Source organism: Orcinus orca, chromosome 4 (genome assembly GCF_937001465.1).
Source record: "Orcinus orca chromosome 4, mOrcOrc1.1, whole genome shotgun sequence".
Lineage (NCBI taxonomy): Eukaryota > Metazoa > Chordata > Mammalia > Artiodactyla > Delphinidae > Orcinus > Orcinus orca.
Genome location: NC_064562.1, coordinates 73871113 through 73892905, shown reverse-complemented (window position 1 = coordinate 73892905; position 21793 = coordinate 73871113). Strand labels below are relative to the sequence as shown.

The following is a 21793-nucleotide window of genomic DNA, read 5'->3' as shown; positions in this document are numbered from 1 at the left end:
TCATTTCCGCACGTGGGCTTTTTCTAGTTGCGGTGAAGGGGGGCTACTTTTCATTGCGGTGCACGGGCCTTCTCATTGCAGTGGCTTCTCTTGTTGCGGAGCACAGGCTCTAGGCGTGCAGGCTTCAGTAGTCGTGGCTTGCGGGCTCAGTAGTTGTGGCTCATGGGCTTAGTTGTTCTGCGGCATGTGGGATCTTCCCAGAACAGGGCTCGAACCCTTGTCCCCTGCATTGGCAGGCAGATTCTTAACCACCGTGCCACTTTACAGAAGTCCCTAAAATTTTTTAAACATATTTTTTGCTAAGGAAGTGAGATCCTTTAACCTGCTAGGTGATAGGAAGATGACTTCAGGTTGTAGCAACCAACTGAAAGCTGATTTTTCATATTACAAGGTAAATAGTTTTGAAAAAAGAAGAGACTGTTAAATAATATCAAGAAAAACAAATTATGTTTGTTACCAGCAGAACAAAATTCTTTATAAGTGTTGGAAATCTTATAAGACTGAATTTATAAATAGTACTATGTTGCTAAATTAACTGTGAATTTTGAGGCAGCAGTAAGATTTTCCTTTTTTTTTTACTCTTTTATTTATTTATTTATTTAAAATTTTGAATTTTATTTAATTAATTTTTTTATACAGCAGGTCCTTATTAGTCATCAATTTTATACACATGAGTGTGGAATAAGATTTTCTATAACACGAAATCAGATTCCTGCATTAGCTTCCTGACTGGTTTCCCTTCTTTGACTCTTGCCCCACAACAGTATGTCCTGTTGACAAAGTGTTCTTCCTGAAACATGAGTCTGACCAGTTCACCTCCAGTTATGCTTAGAATGAAATCAAGTGACTTAACAGGCCTACCACATGCTCCCCAGCCCGCTTCCTTCCTGCCTCAGCTGCTCCACCTCACGTCTGTTTTTTTTTTTTTTTTTTTTTTTTGCGATACGTGGGCCTCTCACTGTTGTGGCCTCTCCCGCTGCGGAGCACAGGCTCCGGACGCGCAGGCTCAGCGGCCATGGCTCACGGGGCCAGCCACTCCGCAGCATGTGGGATCTTCCCGGACCGGGGCACGAACCCGTGTCCCCTGCATCGGCAGGCGGACTCTCAACCACTGCGCCACCAGAGAAGCCCTAAGATGTACTCTTATGTCAACTTTCATAATAGACAACACAGTATTATTGGGTTGGCCAAAAAGTTTGTTCGAGTTTTTCCGTAAGATATTATAGAAAACCCCAAACGAACTTTTTGACCAACCCAATATTAACTGTAGTCACCATGCCACACATTACATCCCCATGACTTGTTTATTTTATAAATGGAAGTTTTTACATTTTACCTTCTTCACCCATTTTGCCTACTCCCACTCCTCACCTCTAGCAACTAGCAGTCTGTTTTCTTTATGTTTTTGTTTGTTTGTAAGATTCCACATGTAAGTGAGATATTTACCTTTATCTGACTTATTTCACTTAGCATAATGCCCTCAAGGTCCATCCAGGTTATAGCAAATGGCAAAATTTCCCTTTTATGGCTGAATAATATTCCATTCCCCATTTTATATCTCTATGTATAATTATATATATAACATTTTCTTTATCCATTCATCCATCAGTAGACATTTAGGTTGTTTACATGTCTTGGCTATTATAAATAATTCTGCAATGAAAATGAGGGTGCATAGGTTTTTTCAAGTCAGTGTTTCTGTTTGCTTCAGATAAATACGCAGTAGTAGAATTGCTGATCATATGGCAGTTCTATTTTTAATTTTTTGAGGACTCTCCATACTATTTTCCATAGTGGCTATATCAATTATATTTTTATCTACAGTGCACAGGGTTCCCTAATTCAGTCTTGATTCTATTCCTCAAACACACCAAGAGTGTTCCTTCATCAGATGTTTGCATTTTCTTGCTTCTGGAATGCATCTTTTATATTTCTTTTTATAGAAACTTCTCTGTCATTCACTGCTCATTATAAATCTTAACCCTTCAGGAAAGCTTTTCCTATGTTCTCGAAGGTGGACTACTCTTTCCCAATCACTATTTTCCCATTAGCCATTTTCTGCCAGCGCTTCTTCATAGCATTTTTACTTACCATTATATGAAATTATATTATTATTTATTATTATTATTTTTAAGTTGCCTGCTTATTGTCTGACTCTTTCTCTAGGAGATGGTCTCCATGAGAGCAAGAGCAAGACAGCTCCCTTCCTCCTCAAAAAAATGGAGAAAAAAAAATTTATTGTCTTTATACCCACTTGACTCTAAGATTCAGGGATAAGGACTGGGGCTTCCTCGTCTTAGTTACCACAGTGGTCAGTGCAGTTCCTGTCTCTTGGGGATCCACCAAAATGAATTTATACTGGAAGTAAAACATAGGGCTTGACTTATTTTAAGAAAGGAAATGACACAAAATTTTAAAAACATCCTAAAAGAAGGTTAACTTTACAGAGGATTACTTGTAAAAGATCACCATAAGGGAAAAAAAATAAGGTAGAAGGAGGTATGGAGATAGTGATCTTAAAAGAGCATGATAATTGAAGTTTAAGACAAAGATTTTTTTTAATTTATTTTATTGAAGTATAGTTGATTTACAATACTGTGTTAATTTCTGCTGTACAGCAAAGTGATTCAGTTATACATAATATACATTCTTTTTATATTCTTTTCCATTATGGTTTATCACAGGATATTGAATATAGTTCCCTGGGCTCTACAGTAGGACCTTGTTTACCCATTCTATATATAATAGTTTGCATCTGCTAATCCCAAACTCCCAATCCATCCCTCCCTCACACCATCTCCCCCTTGGCAACCACAGGTAAAGATTTTGAATCTTTGTTTTGTTTTGGTTGTAATTTGCATAAAATAAAAGGCACATATCTTGTGTTTAGCTTGATGAATGTGACAGTTGTACATTCTTCTGTGACACCACATAAACTAAGATGAAAATCTCATGTATTACCCAGAAAATGTCCTGATATCTCTTTTCACTCTTCTCACCCCATCTCCCCACCTGATGAACTACTTTCTTCTCATTACTATTTCTAAAGACAAATTTTACCTGTTCTTAGACTTCATGTAACTGGAATCATACAGTATGTACTCTTTCTGTCTGTATTCTTTATCTCAGTATAATATTTTTGTGATTCAGTCATGATGGTCCATCTATCATTAGTTTGTTCTTTATTGATGTATAGTAACTCTATTATTTTAATAAGCCATAATTTATTTACTCTCCTATTGATAGATTTTTGAGTTGTTTCTAGTTTGGAGCTGTTTTGGATAAGGATGTTATAAACATTCTTATACAACATTTTTTCTTTGTGGATATATATTTTCATGTATCTAGGAAGGGTAGATATATGTTTAACTTTGTAAGAAATTGCCAAACATTTTTCCAAGTAGTTGAACCATATTACACTCTCACCAGTAGTATGCAGAATTTCATTTGTTCCACATTTTTACTAACATTAGTGTGGCTAGTATTTTATAGTGTGGATTTCAGAGATCCTAGTGGGTATAAAATGGTATCTCAATATGATTTTAATTTTTATGTCCCTAATTACTAATGATGTTAATTTTTATGTGTCTGTTAGCTTTTTAAAAAATTTATTTATTTATATCCTTATTTTTGGCTGTGTGGGGTCTTTGTTGCTGCACATGGGCTTTCTCTAGTTGTGGCTAGCAGGGACTACTCTTCATTGCAGCATGCGGACTTCTCATTGCAGTGGCTTCTCTTGTTGCAGAGCATGGGCTCTAGGCGTGCAGGCTTCAGTAGTTGTGGCACACGGGCTCAGTAGTTGTGGCGCACAGGCTTAGTTGCTCCACAGCATGTGGGATCTTCCCAGACCAGGGCTCGAACCCATGTCCCCTGCATTGGCAGGCAGATTCTTAACCAATGTGCCACCAGGGAAGTCCCATTTAGCTTTTTATATATCTATTTTTAAAGGGTGTTTTTATGTCTTTTTCCATTTTAGTATGTTATTTATAATTTTACTGTTGAGTAGCAGAAATGCTTTATATATTTGAGTCATATGTGTATATATATTTCCTAGTTTGTGGCTTGCCTATTCATTTTCTTAATGCTGTATTTTTATAGGCACAAAGTTTCAATTTTGATAAAGTTTAGTTCACCATTTTTTATTTTACGGTTAGTGTTTCTTGAGTCCTATCCAAGGCATCTTTGCCTTCCCAAGATCACAAAGGTATCCTATATTTTGTTCCAGAGGCTCTGTGGTTCTGATTTCTATATTTAGGACTGTGATCCATCTTGAATTAAGTTCTGAGTATGGAATAAGTTAGGGATTGAGGTTCATATTTTTTTAAAATACTGATACGTAGTTGTTTCAGTATCATTTGGCTTTCCTCATTAATGACTTGGCACTTTGGTTGAAATGAATATTTGAATTTTGTTGTGAATATATATATATTATACAGATTTGATTACAATCTAATTAGAACTCTCTAATTTAAGTGGGATGTACAAGCTAATCAGTTTCTTCCCAATTTATATGTACTTATTTTAGGAGAGATCAGAGTGGCCTTTGTCCTGTATAACAACTTGGGTCCTTATTTGTCCACGGAGAATGCCAGCATGAAGTTGGGAACAGAGGCTATGTCCACCAATCATTCTGTTATCGTCAATTCCCCAGTTATTACAGCAGCAATAAACAAAGAATTCAGTAATAAGGTTTATTTGGCTGATCCTGTGGTGTTCACTGTTAAACACATCAAGGTAAAAAAAATGGCATGTGAAGTTTTTTGTCCACATTATCTATATTTGTTATAACAAGAGCATGAAGTGTCTTAATTTCCTTTTTCTTTTTCCCTATTTTTTGACATATAGCAATTCATTGTCTATAAACTGATTAGTGATTTTTTTTCCAAAATGAGGGAGGAGAATAATTCTTGTATATGTGTATATTTAAGGTAACAACATTCATAGATGGATTTATAAATGCTTCTCTATAATTAAAAAGAGCTAGCAATATGTTCAGTGGAACTCAGCATAGCTCAACTGATGTTACAAGTAGTTATGTCTTTGTGTGTAGATATATTTTTATGTATATGCAAGGATTGTATTGTAAATTGAACAAAGATTTTTTTAAAACCATGCTATCAGAAGTTCATTGTATAGAGCAATTCTTTGCTTTGCAGTATAAATTAATTGATGTGATTCGGAGACAATGATACTAGTATTCCTTCAATATTACTTTTGAGAAATGAATTCACCTCTAATCAGGGGGAATAAATAACATATATTCAAATTTGCTTAGAATTGATAAGCCCCACTTAATATGAAAACTCTGGTAGACCTCTCCACAAAAATTGAAACATAGTGTGAAGTTGTGTTAGATGTAAAGAAAATGCCTACCTAACTTACATGATCAAAAAGTAGTTATTGGCTTTGTTGATGTTTTTTTCCTGTAGCAGTCTGAGGAAAACTTCAATCCTAACTGTTCATTTTGGAGCTATTCCAAGCGCACAATGACAGGTTATTGGTCAACCCAAGGCTGTCGGCTCCTGACAACAAATAAGACACATACTACATGCTCTTGTAACCACCTAACCAATTTTGCAGTACTGATGGCACATGTGGAAGTTAAGGTAAGATACATACCATAAAATAAAAATGGCTTAGCATACAGTTAAGACATTAACTGTAAAAAGTCCTAACTCCATGTCCAACTTGAGTGTGTTTCTACTTTCACGGTAATTCTATTCAAGAACTCTCTGTTGTTCAACCCATATCCTATTGATGAGTCAAAGAACCCTTTTTTTCTATTATCAATATAGTTCATAAAATTGAAATTTGCTTATAAAATAAAATTTTGCTAAGAAAACTTCCCATGTTCTTCCCTGCTTTTATTTTGTGTGAGTAAATATCAAACCATATCCTCATGAACAGGGCAAGGTAGGACCCCAGCACCAAAGGCCAGTGTGATAGGGTTAGAAAGCTGGGATCTGGTAGGCTGAAGACTAAGGAGCCGTGCGTGGGATTAAATACTCTCAAAATGAGTCTTGGGAAAATAGCTGTTAAACACAGTACACAAAGCATTGTAATACATAGAGCCTGGCAAATTCTAACATAATGTAATCGTTCTGTCCATTCAAGAAGACACTATTCTAAAGAAAAATCTAGGTGATAGTTTGTTTCCAAAATCAGAAACGTGGCTAACTTGGCTGCATCAGTCTCTTGCCAGGTGACTGGTTGTCTTGGAAGGCAGGAAGAGGATTTAGATTCTGGATATACTTAGGACATAAAAATACAAAGGGATTATTAGCTTGGTTATAGAAATTGATAGATGGGTTAGTAACAAGAAATTATATACTTGTGAATTCTCATCTTCCTGATGTCAATAAAAATTGAGAAAGTATCACTGTCCAATACATTTTAAAACATGAAAACCATGGCAAAGGTTTTATCCACCTGATACCATTTATCCAATAATTTCATCCAAAATTTTCTTTGACTCTGTTGAACTTAGAGATGATGCAGGTATCTTAGAGGGAGACCAAATCCAAGCCCACTCAGGACCTTAGGAATAAATTACCTTAGCTGTGTCAACACAGTCAAGTTTGATCTTTAAAGGACTACAAACCGTAATTTTTCAGAGCTTCACGCATTGATCAAGCTTAGTAAGATTGGCTACACTAACAAATGTTAGGTTTAAACCTGGAATGTATTCGTATGGCTCTAGGATTCTATCTTTTCAGTTTAGGGAATAAATTCAAACAGAAAAATGGATCATATTTCAAGCAACCACAAAAAATAATTTTTTGCTCAGTTCATTGCATAACAATCTCTACCCAGTCCATGCAAGAATCTTGACTGTGACCATTACTGTGTGTCAACAAGAGATAAAAATAGATGGAAATCAATATTTTCCTTTGACAGTCAGTCATTCAGTAAGCATGCCCTGGGTTTCTTGTATCACAATCTCTTGCAATTGCCTGGGTCATTCCCATCTTGATCACACAACATGATTTTGGCACTTGAAAAACGAAAAACAAGCAGAATGATCATCCCTGGAAGTCCAAAAGGAAACAAACCAACCAAATTTACATTAGACTAATGTCTAAAAATGTATGCTAATTTATTCATGCACAGTGAGATATGCAACAGCCAGTTAGAACAGATATTTGTGCTTGCTAGTTATCACTTCCTAACTCCACAGGAAAATCTATAAAGGAAACAAAATTATATTCAAAAATTTTGCTTGATGAGAGCAAGAAGGATTAGCTGAGTAGTCTTGTTGCTATTGCTATTAAGCTGTGGTGCCCTAATGCGTGGGTCTTCACTCCAGGGTTCTACCTGTGTACTGAGTTGCCTTTTCTATCATCATCTGTTACCTCTGCTATTCATTCAGTACTTCCTTCATTTTTTTTTACTAACAATTTTCAAACACCTGAGTAAAGGTATTGACATGTTGCCTGCTACACCATAGGCTGTCAATAAATGTAACTTCCTCCTGATTTGCCAGAGATATCACTAGATTCCAGCATTCTGGTGAAGCTTCTGGCCCTCATGGAACTTGCATTTCTGAGGGGAAAGAAAGGGCAGAGAAGTGGAGCTGCTGTCATAAATGTGATAAATCTTATAATTGAGGCCCACGCTGTGATTTAGGGACACAGAGGGGGATCGTCTATCTAAGGCAGGACTGGTCAGAGAGGGCTTATCAAAAAAGTGACCTTCTCTGAAGGATGAGTAGGATGAATTTAGTAAGGTAACCTGTGGAGAATTTGTATCAAGCACATTCTTGGAAGATTTTCTTCACTTTGCTTTGGGTACACCATCCTCTCTTGCTTCTTTCCTTCCTCAGCAGCTGGTCCTTTTTAGCTTCCTTTACTCGTTCCTCATCTCCACAGCCTCTTGTTGCTCTGACCCGGAGCGTAATCCTAGATGTAGTCTAGGCACTATCCATTCTTTCTCTGTAGTTGATCTCATATGTCCATATGGCTGTAAACATCATCTCATAATTTCCAGACTTCCATCTCCATTTCTTAACTCCAGACTCCTAGATTCAACAGTTAACTTGATATATCCACCTAGATTTCTAATAAGGGTCACAATCCTAGAACTACACTTTTGGTGTTTTCCCATCTGTCCTTTCCTTCTTAGTAAATGGTTACTCTGTTCTTCCAGGTGCTCCAGCCCTAAACCATACACCATCTTTGATTTGTTTCTTTTCACTCACACTGCACACCCAATCTCATGAGCATATCCTGCCAGATTTAGCATCTTCATTGCTACCACCTGGATTCCAGCCCTTATCCTCTCTCCTCTGCTGTTTTTTTTTTTTTTCTTTTTTTTTTTTTGCGGTATGCGGGCCTCTCACTGTTGTGGCCTCTCCTGTTGCGGAGCACAGGCTCCGGACACGCAGGCTCAGCAGCCATGGCTCTCGGGCCCAACCGCTCCGTGGCATGTGGGATCTTCCCGGACCGGGGCACGAACCCGTGTCCCCTGCATCAGCAGGCGGACTCTCAACCACTGTGCCACCAGGCAAGCCCTCCTCTGCTGTTTTGTTACAGCCCTTTAATTGGTCTCCTTGCTTTATTTCTTGTCCTTCTTAAATTTATTCTCAGCGTAATTGCCAGAGGGATACTCTTAAAATGTGAGTCTCTCTTCTGATTTATTCTCAAAAAGCCATAATGTAATCCCTTTAAAATGCAGATCAAGTACTTCACACCTTTGATCCAACCTGAATAACTTCTTATTTCAATAAAAGCAAAGTCCCAAATCCTGACCCCTTTAGCAACTCTTGACCTACTCTCCTACTACTCTTCCCCTTGCTCACTTGGCTTCCTTGCCTTTCCACAAACGCATCAGGCTTGCTCAGGTTAGACTTAAAGTTTCCCTTCTCCTACCCTTCACCCCCTCAGATAGCCACAAGGTCAGCTTTCTCATCTCCTTCAAGTCTTTGTTCCAGTGTAACCTTCTCAAAGAGGCTTTCCCTGTCCACCCTTTTAAAATTTCAGATTATCCCACTCCCACAAAATACTGTGGGAAATAAGGCAAAACACGTCCCTGGCCTCAGTCAATTTATACTTTATCAATGGAGAGAAGTATTCAGGCTGGTTTTTGAATGGGGTGCTCAGAGAGGTTTCATAGCTCTGAGGTCAATCTGAGGTCAATTTCATAGGTCAATTTGAGCAGATAAAAGAAGGAAAGGAATGCCCCAAGGTGGCAGTGTTGCCAAAACCCGGCCTCAGTGCACCGGCACCAAGTTGAACTTCGGAGACTAAGTTTTGGGTGAAGTAGAAAGGAATAGCTTTATTCTTTTGCCAGGGATAGGGGCCCACAGTGGACTAATGCCCTCATAAGTGTGTGTCCCCACCTGGGGGTGGGGTTGTAAGGAGTCTTATAGTAATGGTTCAAGGGGCAGTGTTGCTGATAAGGATCAGTGTGCGTGCAGGGCCTGCATTCCTTCAATCCAGAAATCATTTGGCATCCGGTGGTCTTGTGATAGGCTTCTGTGGTTCTGCAGGTTATCGAACTATGACCTTCTCTCTGCAATGAAGAATGCTTCATCAAGTAGTTAACATCCTCCATTTGGCAGGGGGGGTGGGGGTTGGTTCTACAGAAGAGCTCAAAGATATTGTTATATGTGTCTCTTGAGGAGGAACCAGGATCCTGCCCCAAGGCGCCCCTATTGTTTCTTGACTGCTTCTCCCTTGTCTCTGCATCCCCTCCCTTCCCTGATTAGCAACTGTTTGAACCTGCCCTTTGGAACTCAGGGGAATGTCATGAAGGTTGAATGAAGCCTATTTCCTACAAACAAGAAATGGGGGGCACAGAAAGAATTTTGTGCCTAGGAGCCCCACAGGGTCCTGCTCAGTTTCAGGAACACAGCTGACTAACTACTTTCGAGTTTTCTCTACTTCTCTTGTCTAAGGAAACATTTGGTTGTCTTCTCTTTTAGATACAAAAGTAATAATTATGGAAAGTTATATAATTTTATATCAAACTGTGGTAGTATGCATGGCATTTTAAAAAATTTTCCATTATTGGAATCACCTGCATGTTTATTTGTCTGTTGTTCAGTAGAGTGTTGAATACATTAAATTCAAATGTCTGTCTCTTCTCATACCAGTGATTCTCTTTGTGAACACTCTTTGTGGGAGGGGTATTTTAGTTTGCAGGATCATAAGTTTCAAACTAATTGACTAATTAACATTTCTACTATGGTTTTGTAGAGCACAGTAACAAATGCTTTAGAAAATGGTCTGACAATTTATATCACCTATAGCTTTTTCCTCTACCCAAATTATAATTCTTTGGGGATAATAAAAAAAAAGTCTCACTACTCATTTCTGTCAGTTCAACTTGACATTGATTTTTATTATCTTTAAAAGGCTTCACTTTCCTTAGTTAGATGCTTGCATCTCTCTCTTTCTCCCTCTCTTTTCTTTTGAGCTTAGTATATCCTATTGCCCCTACCCCAACTTTACCCCAGTCCAAGTATAGGCATTATTTTGCTATTTAAAATCATTGTGTTTCTTTTTAAATTTAGTATTGATTTAAAACAATGACAATTTGGAAATTTTTAACTTCATACCATGGATTCTGTGTGTCAAATATTTTATAACTACACTTTTTCTAGGTTAGAAGAAAATACACTGTAAGGTTCTGCAGTTGCATATGAAGAAAAGTACTTGCTTTTCAAAAAAGTATTTTTACTTTTTTAAAGTTCAAAAAAAAGTTAATTTAAGAGTTTAAAAAATGATTTTATTAGTGAAAAATAAAATGTTTAATGTATGATGCTAAAGGTTGTACACTTCCATTCCCAAATTTTTATGTATTTTTTTGTATTTTGCCATCTATAGTGCAGTGGGATTGAGGTGAAGGTAGAGATTAAAAATCATAAATATTACATAGTACTTTAAACAATGTATTTATTTAGAGGAAAAAAAAACCTAGATAACTCACAAGTTGAATACCCTCCAAATATGTAAAATTCCATGAAAACAAAATGGTTTCAAAAATGATCAAAAATGTAAGATTTTATTATATTATCTTAAATATTAACTTTATCAAAAAAATTGACAACCTCTTAGAACCAAGAACTATTCTTGGACCTTCTCATCAAACAGTTTTATAATGGTATGTTTCCTTCCTAGATTTATTAAAATCTGAAATTATTTATTTGCTGTTTTATTTTCTGCCTCCTCCACTGGACCCAAGCTCAGTGTTAGGAGCAGAGACCTGAAAGAACTGAGAATCAGTCTTGCAGATCATCTGAGGAAAGACTCTTCCAGGCAGATGAAACAAGAACAAGAACCTGAAGCAGGGGTGATTCTGTGATTCTGATGAACTGCAAGAACAGTGTAGCTGGAGTGGAAAGAAAAATTATTTTATTACTTATTTTCTCCACTCTTTTTATAGAACTTTTATAGAAAAGTTGAAAGAGTATTACAATAAACACTCATATACCCCTTTTTCTGAATTCATATTTAAATTTTGACACATTTGACTGTCACTCTTATGTGTATGTACATGCATATATATTTTGCTGTATTATTTGACTCTTTGGAAGTAAATTGCTGATTTTATAATATTTAATTCCTAAATCTTCCAGCAAATAGGTTCCAAGAACATGCTCTACCATTAAAACACAGAAGAAATTTAACTTTGACTAAGTATTATCATCTACTGTATAATTCATACACAGATTTTTCTAATTATCCTGATAATGTCCTTTACAGCCATTGTATTTCCACTTAGGGCCTGATCAAAGATCACAGTACCTTTAGTTGTGACATTTCTTTGCTCTTCTTTAGAAGTATCCCTGCCTGTTTTTGTCTTTCATGAAAATGACACTTTGCAGAGTCCAGAGTCCAGGCCATTTGTCCTGTAGAATGTTTCACAATCTCAATCTTTCTGATTGTTTTCTCATAATTAGATCCAGGTTAAACATTTTTGGCAAAAATAACCTGTAGGGGATGCAGTATCCTTCCCATTGTATCAGGAAGCCCCTTATTGGAGTTACTAAGTTTGATCATTTTGTTAAAGTTACATTGTACAGGAACATTGAAGTTTTTGTAATTAAGAGGAACATGTGGAAACATATCTGGAAAGTTTGTTTTATTAATCTCAGTTTCTTTCATTGTAATCTGTTAAGTCTACCCTTTACTTGTTCCTCAAATAGTTAAATACTGTCTTTGTGACAGGCAAAGTTTATGATCTAATTAGTAATACAGATAAGTAATCAGCATAATCTGTATCTTATAAGAAATGTCTTATTGTTGTGGTAGAGAGTGCTGTAGAAACACATGGGGAAAAGCCTTAACTTGACCTTGAGGGGTCAGAGAAGATGCTCTAGATGAAATGACATAACTTTAAGCAAAATGAGAGCAACAGGCTTGAAGTAACATGAAGTAAGGCTGCATTTTTGTGGTTTTGAAGTGTATATTTTCAGTAAAATTTATATTCAAGAGAGTATTAATTACACACTTCTTCTGATTGTTTTTATTTCTGAGTTGTAGTAGAATTTTTAAGCAGAAAGAGACCTGCAATCTTCTCATATACACACTAGATCCTTACCCTTACAATTTTCAGGTTCTTTATCATCTTCAGTAAATAAGCATGGCTAAAAATAGCAGCTGGAGATGCATCTGCAATTCTAGTGAGAAATATAAGTAATAAAGTTTATGGAGATTGCAAAAAGTAGAGATCTGGTGAGGACTTAACTCTCAGAAAGGCCCAGCATGTTCAATGATAGAGGAATTAACATCATTTCTTTAGTGTCTACATACATTATCTCATTTGATCCACAGAACCAGAATAGGAATTGTCATCATAATTTATTTTCCCATTTTATAATTTGCAGGGAAGTTGGAATAAGAACAGTTAGGAGGCTTAGGGTCCTGATTCCAGTTCTTTAGGTAATTGCCTGTATCTTTAGCAAATCATTTGGACTCACTGTTCCCATTATTAATCAGTTAATGGAGAGTAATAAAATTATTTCTAACATTATCTCAGGATTATTTTGGGGGATTGAATAACAAAATCTATTAAAATCATGTTGAGAATTATAAAGTTTTCTGAAAATATAATTTTTTTTTGCTTGGGCCTCTCACTGCTGTGGCCTCTCCCGTTGTGGAGCACAGGCTCCGGACGCGCAGGCTCAGCGGCCATGGCTCACGGGCCCAGCCGCTCCGCAGCATGTGGGATCTTCGCGGACCGGGGCACGAACCCGCGTCCCCTGCATCGGCAGGCGGACTCTCAACCACTGCGCCACCAGGGAAGCCCGAAACTATAATTTTTTAATTCACTATATGCTTAACTGTCCTCAAAACCTTTGAGCTCTTGATCCTGGGAGTAGTTAACTATCAAGACCCAAATAGTTAATTGAGTTTCTAATAACTGATAATCATCTACCTGTACCTGAAAGAAAGACATTTAGGCCAGTGCTTTGCATCACTGTTCACAGTGACAGCTTCTTTTTATCACAATGAAATTGTCAAATTTGTTTAGTATGTTGGCTCTACTCACCCAATTTACCCATGCTTGAGAAAGTATAATCAACCAGCCAAGCAAAAGAAGCAAGCATGAAAACTTTCTCCATCCTAATATTCTAAAACTATCCTTAATTGCTTATACTGTTGTTGGTAAGAATTAGTTGATATGTTTACTAACTGTAGTCTATTTGCTCTGGGTTGTAAAATTTTACCCTTTTTTTTTAACATTCAGACTCTTCTGTGATTGTTTTTCTTTTTCCCTGCCTATTTCATTCTACTGTGTCTAGTAAATAAAGTAATAAAGCTAGAGAACTATTGAACTCTAGAGGAATTAGGCTAGATTTTCCAGAATAGTTTTATAGCTTTCTAAGATAGACAGTAAGGTCAACTTGTGTGTAAGATTTTAAAAGCATGTGAACAAAAATATGGCTGAACTAAATCATTTTTCCTACCTTGTTATAGACCATTCAGGGGACTGCCAGTTTCCTTTGTGTATCCTCACAGCATAAGCATTATGGTTTAAAGATCTTCTACGGTTGGTTACTTGCTGATTTAAAAAGCCAATCATGGAACTTTTAAGTTGTTAATTTTGTAAAATTTAATGTTAGCTCAAGCTATTGACTCGAGGCCTGTGGGATATTTGTCCCCAGGGTTATTATTTGGAAGACCCCTACTCTGTTTAAAATGCAATAAACTTATTCATGAGAATGGAAAAAAGAAAGCCTAATAACCATCATCCCCTTTTTCTTTTTCCTGAATTTGGTATAGCTAAGAAAACCATATGAATAATGAAGTAAAAATGAGATATATGTGTGTATGTACGTGTGTATATATTTATATTTCCATTCTGTTTTATTCAGTACCTGACACACTGTAGGCATCCAATGTTAGGATGAATCTACCAAATTTTATTAGATGTTTTTGGCTTGGTGTAGTTTCTATTTATTTGGTTTTTATAATGTAGTTATGCAAAATTACTTTCTCTGTTAAGTCTAATTCTATTTGTCCCTATTTTAAAACTTTTCTTTCTCATTGTGGTAAATTTATCTTTCCTTACATGCCAAAGGAAATGGCTCTATGAGAAGAATGATATTTAAATACTAATAGTAGGGGCTTCCCTGGTGGCACAGTGGTTGAGAGTCCGCCTGCCGATGCAGGGGACGCAGGTTTGTGCCCCGGTCCGGGAAGATCCCACATGCCGCGGAGCGGCTGGGCCCGTGAGCCATGGCCACTGAACCTGCGCGTCCAGGGCCTGTGCTCCACAACGGGAGAGGCCACAACAGTGAGAGGCCCACGTACCGAAAAAAAAAAAAAGAAAAAATTACAAGTAAATAAAAATAGTAAACATATCTGAGTAATTCAAGTCTGGCATTTCTATGGTTTCCCTTCATTTATACTTCAGCTCCTCTATCCCATTCCATTTCACCTAACCCTTTAAGAAGTACTTTCAAAAATTGTGTGTGTGTGTGTGTGTGTGTGTGTGTGTATGTGTTTTAATGAAAACAATCTTAAACGAAGTTACCCATTTTGTCTGAGAATCAAGAAATTTGTTGAGATACAGTTCTCTCTCAGCAATTACAGCTTGAAAATATATGACTGATTTTTTTTTTCAACTTGATACAAATTTGGAAATTATTGCTGAGTTATTTTGGCTAACTTACTATAAAAATCATAAGAAATGCAATCATATCATTCTTCTTACTGTGTTACTCAACTTTGACCTTCATCCTATTACTGCAAAAAAAAATTCTAATTTCCTCAGACCATTGAGCCCTTTATTTTCCCAAGCATTCGTGTGGTGACCTATGTGTTTGATGATCTGTTAGAGCAATGCAAGGAACTTATTTCACAGAGTTCTTGCCTTATTTATCAGAAAATAGGCCTTTTATAACCCTACTAGCTTCAGTGAAATTCCTGAGTCAAAGCAATGCCTTATGCTGATGTGATACATTGGTAGCAAAGTGAGTGCTCCTACATTTGCAAAGAGGAAAAAATAAAACTCATTTAGCTATATTACAAGTATTTCAGAACAAGATATGTTTGAGGCAATTTAAAAATCATATTATTATGCCTTAACTACTCCGACTCAACGTTAAAATAATACATTTTAATGCAGAAAGTAAAACAGGTTCTTGAAAATTACTGTCCACAATTAATAATTATTATAGGGTGATTGTTCAAGCAATGTCTGGAAAATGCAACTTTCTAAAATTATAAAAAAACATCCAGAGGGGTTCAGAATTAATTCATATAGTTTGTGTATCTGGAAATATACAATATATCTGGAAATACTTAGACAGTAAAAATGGAAAACATTTCAAAATCTATTTCTCCATCTTGTTTGCTGACAAGATGCTTTTTGGACAATAAAGTTAGAAATATCAAGATTTACATGAAGATCTTAGTGTACACAGGTTGAGTTATATTAAAATCATGAAGCGGAAGTCACATTTCCCTATTCCATGAATTTGGGCTTAGTTTCATTAAATGTACCTATTGGTATATTTGAGGGTTTTATACTGACAGAGTGAGTTTCACAAAACATCATTGTTTAAGCCACCTTTTTTTCCTTCATTGTGGTACTCACCCCTTTTGTGGTATTTGAATTACTCAGTAACCCCACAGTGATAAGACAAAGCAGATTCATTGAGGTGAAAATAAAAGGAAAAATCAGAAACTTTCTGTAGCTTTTACAAAATATCTGGCATTTCATATGTGAATGTAAGCTTCACAGAAAGCCTGAAAAATGAGTATTGTTTTCATAAAAATTTCTTTCTAGAGTGGATAGAGTCAATGAATTTCCTGAAAGTATATTCTGATGAATCATTCTGTCGTTCTGCTTGTAGATTTTCTCTCACAGCTCCCCATCTTCTTTAAGAAATTAATTTCCTTGAAGTTTTTGATTCTTTATTTTTCTAATTTTTATTGGTGTATAACTGATTTACAATATCATGTTAGTTTCAGGTATACGATAAAGTGAATCTGTTTTATCTCTATATGTATGAAGTGTCTGATACTTTAAAGGGTAAGTAGTTGTTAAAGTTGTCCAATTGCAAAATTGGAGCGACAAGGTTAAATCCACATCTTCAGACTCTAATCATACTTACTCTGCAGTCCTCTTACTTCCACACATTTTAAAATATTATGGTGTAATGACCTTCTCATTCTCCAGCTTTAATTTTCTTTATCTTTTACTCAAGATTTTAGAGCAGGTAGTTTATGAACCAAAGAACCCCAAAGGTTGCAATGGGCAGCATGATACAACTTTTAGTTTATAATCTAAATTCATTGCAGAAGGGGGGGTAATTAAAGAGAGATTGATTTATTCAGTTCACACATTAATTGTGCATCCACTCTATGGGAGGCAGCTTTCTAGGACCTGGGGATACATTGGTGATTAAACAACTTATTCTCTTGCAGTGTACTTTCTAGTAAAGGCCACAGACGATGAACAAGAAATTTTTTTTTTTTCTAATTGGAGTACAGTTGATTTACAATGTTGTGTTAGTTTCAGGGATACATTAAAGTGAATCAGTTATACATATACATATATCCTCTCTTTTTTAGATTCTTTTCCCATATAGGCCGTTACACAGTATTGAGTAGAGTTCCTTGTGCTATACAATAGATTCTAGGCTATGTATTTTATTAATATTTCTTGTTTATGTAGAAAACATAAATAAGATATATTAATAAAATATATAGTCTAGGTAAATGTTAAGAGGAAAAAAAATTCAGGAAAAGCAATAGAGAGTCAGAGTGGGTAAATGATATTTGCAATTTTAGATGAGGTGATTCAGAAAAACTCTGTGAGAAGGTGACATTTGAATGAAGAACTGAAGGAAGTTAGCAAGTAAGTCACACAACTATTTATTGGAAGAGAATTCCAGACCAAGGGAACATCAAGTACAAAGTCTCTGAGGCTGGAATGTGCTGGATGTATTCAAAGGCTAGAGGAGGCCAACTGGGGTAGAGTGAACTGAATGAAGGGGAGAATAGGAAATGTTTCACAAGAGTGCAGATCTTATAGGACATTGTAGACCTTTGTAAAGACTTTGGTTTTTACTTTTATTGAGGTAGGAGACATTGGATGCCTCCATCAATGAATCTTATTATCTGGCTTGTATTTAAAGAGAATCTCTCCATGTTGTTGAACAGAGAGGAAAGGGGGATGGATGAGGGTCAAAGTAGGGAGATCATTTAGGAGGCTGTTTAAAAAAAAATCAGGTGGGGCTTCCGTGGTGGCGCAGTGGTTGAGAGTCCGCCTGCCGATGCAGGGGACACGGGTTCATGCCCCGGTCCGGGAGGACCCCACATGCCGCGGAGCGGCTGGGCCCGTGAGCCATGGCCGCTGAGCCTGCGTGTCCGGAGCCTGTGCTCCGCAACGGGAGAGGCCACAGCAGTGAGAGGCCCGCATACCGCAAAAAAAAAAAAAAATCAGGTAGCTCTAACCAATTTAGTGCAATTGAGGTGAGGAGCAGCTGTCAGATAGAAGACAGGAGCTACAAGATTTCTTGATGGATTAAGAGTAATGTGTGAAAAAGAGGAATCAATATGACTCTTAAGTTCTTGGCCAGAACACTTCAAAGAATGAAGTTGCTGTTTACTGAAATGAGGAAAACAGAAGGAAGGGTAGATTTGGGAGTGGCGGGTGGGAGCGGAGGGAGAAACAGGATAAGAAGGGGCTCAGTTTTGAACATGTAATATTTGATATTGATACTTCTTAAAATCCAGTGGGGATTAAATGGATACTAAAACTATACTGATGTAAGAGGGTTCAGCTCTTAGACATTTGGTTTAAGTGGAATAGTGTTATTATAACCATTCAAAAACAAATATTTATTCATCTTTTGGGGTGGGGGGGCAGTACGCGGGCCTCTGACTGTTGTGGCCTCTCCCGTTGCGGAGCACAGGCTTCGGACGTGCAGGCTCAGCGGCCATGGCTCACGGGGCCAGCCGCTCCGCGGCATGTGGGATTTTCCCGGACCGGGGCATGAACCCGTGTCACTTGCATCGGCAGGCAGACTCTCAACCACTGCGTCACCAGGGAAGCCCTATTCATCATTTTTTATGTGTCAAGCCCAATACTAAGTGCTAGGATATAATAATAAGATATAAGACTAATAAGATCTCAAGTCACATAATGGTATATAGTTCATGTCAGGGGTGATTGAGTTATAGAGTACTCAAAACATGGAACCTTGGAAATAGGAATACTTGCTCCATTATCACATTGTTAAAACTCTACCTAGGAGGGCTTCCCTGGTGGCGCAGTGGTTGAGAGTCCGCCTGCCGATGCAGGGGATGCAGGTTCATGCCCTGGTCTGGGAGGATCCCACATGTCGTGGAGCGGCTGGGCCCGTGAGCCATGGCTGCTAAGCCTGCACGTCTGGAGCCTGTGCTCTGCAACGGGAGAGGCCACAACAGTGAGAGGCCCGCGTACCGCAAAAAAAAAAAAAGTATACCTAGGAGTTTTATTCAATTGACCGTCCTCTTGAAGGGGGGTTGGTTTTTTCAGGAGTGAAAGTTCTGTAATGACAGACTACTATAAAGAAGGCTAAACTCATAGGTCTTGTTCACATTTAATGTTCATTGTTCTTTTTCTTTCATCTTACTGATAAAATTCAAGTGGTGAGTTACATTTGATCACAGTATAATACATATAAGGTGGTTCGTGTTTATGTTTTCTGAACTAGACAGTAATACCCGAAAGATGATTGCTAATTAATTGCTAGACTTTTTTGTTCTTTCTTTGAGCGTTATGTACTTTTTGTACTGATGTTTTGACATTTAGTATTCTTCTCTTAATAACTCTGCATGGGGTTTTTGAAAGACCTACAAAGGCACTGAGTAAAGTCAATACATTTCTAATAATGCAACTACCCAGGAAAAGCTGGAGTTATTTGGTTTCTTTTTTTTCTTTCTTTTTTAGTGTTTTAGGTCTTTAGGATATATTTGAGAATGTATTATACCTGCCATTATGGAAGACTGCTGTGCTGAACGCTGGTGCTTGATACTCAATTACAGCATCTTTCCTTTGAGTCAAAGAAGAGAGCAAATAGCTCTCTGTTCAGGGAACCGGGTAGCACTAACCACTCTCCACTTTCCAATAGTAAAAGTAATTTAAGCTATCAGAGACCCAACACTACTTTAGCAGTGTCCCCTGGAGAACAAAGCAGTTAAAGCAAAATTTCATGTGGTTTTCTTTCATGATTTGAGCTCCTTCCGAGAAATACATCTAGAGTTATGCAGGAATAGTTTGAAACTGTTTCATTGGCAGTGTCCTAGCAGAGTTCTTTATCAGATAACAACTGTGAAGTTGTATCTAGCAATATGCGAAGTGCTGTGATTCAGGTTACAGCATGGTGGTTCACTTGTAAGGAGAATTTCCACATTCAGAATAATCTTTGTATGAAGTTTATATAAAACATAAAGGTACAAAGTTTGAATAAAAATAAAAATAGAAAACCTGGATATTTATGAATTTTTTAAGGTGAGCTAACAATGTGGGAGACAACTAAATGTAGTAACTTCCATCCTAAAACAAAAATCAATGTGTATGATCTATACAGTTGAAAAAGATGTCAATTAGAAACACATATCTTTGTTTTCAACTAAAAAATTTCCCATGCACATGTTATGCTTTCACTACTTATGCATATATCCATAAAAATCAATGTCATTGATTTGTGTCATTTAAATTTTTACATAAATGATATCATACTGTATAGATACTTTTGCCACTTGCATTTTTTTAAACGTAATATTAGATTTTTGAGAAGTATCTATGTTTGTGACTATAAATCTAGAACACTGATTTTCTACTCCTTTTTTGAATATCATTCCATAAATATCAACCATTATTTATGTATTCCCCTACTGTTGGAAGTTAGGTCTTTAAGAATTTTCAAGAAACCTAGGAAGAAAAGAGGAATTGACAGTCATAGACAGTTTCTCGATTCTGCTCCAACATGTTGGCATACCGATGTTTTGGGCTACCATACATTCTAAACTTCACAAAAGTGGTTTCGACGGAGGCAAACTATCATAGAGTGGAAATGGAGTTTTGAATCTTAGAACAAAGACAGAAATGAGATAGTGGACAAACCAAGGAACATGGCAGGTATGGAACTCACAGGACCGTAACAGAGACACATAATGTAGTTTCAATGCGGAAGTTTTCATGAACGTATTTCTTTTTCATGGCTCTACTATCTCTTTTGGGCTGCTATCGGGTATAGTAATTCTGAATACTTATTTTTCATCTGTGTGTAACAGGTTCTATTCATGCAAAACCTTTCAGTGATCAAACTTCTTGATCTCCTTAAGCCATTCAATATGAATATAAATCCAGTGACTATCCTCATTCTTTTAGATTTTCCACTAAATAAATGGTACACATATGTGGCTGTCTGTCAGAATTAACTGGGGATCTTTATAAAATTACAACTTTTATGAACTCAACCTTCGAAATTCTGATAAAGGATTTATAGGACAGAGGAATTGTATTTTTTTAATAAAAACTCTTCAGAGATTCAAATAAATTTCAGTTGTGATACCACTTTCCTAAGTGTATAACTTAATTTTTATATAGAGTATTCCCTAGCAAGAGTTGTAAAAATATTAACCTAAAAATGTGATGTGGGGTAGAAAAACGAAAAGCTTTACCTTGAAATCTTTGGCCAGAATTAAGTTGATATGCTTCAACTGAAAATGTACATAGTTGAAAATGTACAACTGAAAATGTACATAGCTAAGAAAGGTGCAAACACTATTGACAAACTGATTTACACCTCACAGAAAAGATAAAATGCTTTACCTGTGGATTAGAAAACCCAAATAATTAAGTTATCTTATTCATTGCATGTGTGGAGGATATTTAGTACATTATTAAAATCATGCTTCATAGAACCAGGCCCTTATAAACTTTGTAATTGGTTATGCATAATTGCAACTTATGCCTTTTCTATTGTGTTTCCAGCACAGTGATGCGGTCCATGACCTTCTTCTGGATGTGATCACATGGGTTGGAATTTTGCTGTCCCTTGTTTGTCTCCTGATTTGCATCTTCACATTTTGCTTTTTCCGTGGGCTCCAGAGTGACCGTAACACCATCCATAAGAACCTCTGCATTAGCCTTTTTGTAGCAGAACTGCTCTTCTTGATTGGGATCAACCGAACAGATCAACCAGTAAGCAATTTATTTTGGTATTAGAAAAGAATTTCTCCACTTCCACCTTTCCAATACACAAAATATTCTTGTTTGAAAGTATCCTCTCTTCCAGTTGTCTAAGATAGTTACTAATTTTGAGATCTTATTCGGTATTCCCTTT

At 36.8% G+C, this 21793-nt stretch overlaps 1 protein-coding gene across 1 annotated transcript in view; it reads left to right on the top strand.

Moving 5' to 3' along the window:
• Positions 1–21793, top strand: part of ADGRL3 (adhesion G protein-coupled receptor L3) — an 868464-nt gene that overhangs the window by 738045 nt on the left and 108626 nt on the right. The window contains exons 16-18 of the mRNA XM_049709340.1: positions 4526–4734; positions 5430–5606; positions 21442–21651. Of these exons, the coding sequence (XP_049565297.1) occupies positions 4526–4734; positions 5430–5606; positions 21442–21651 (596 nt within the window). The remainder of the gene's footprint in view (positions 1–4525; positions 4735–5429; positions 5607–21441; positions 21652–21793) is intronic.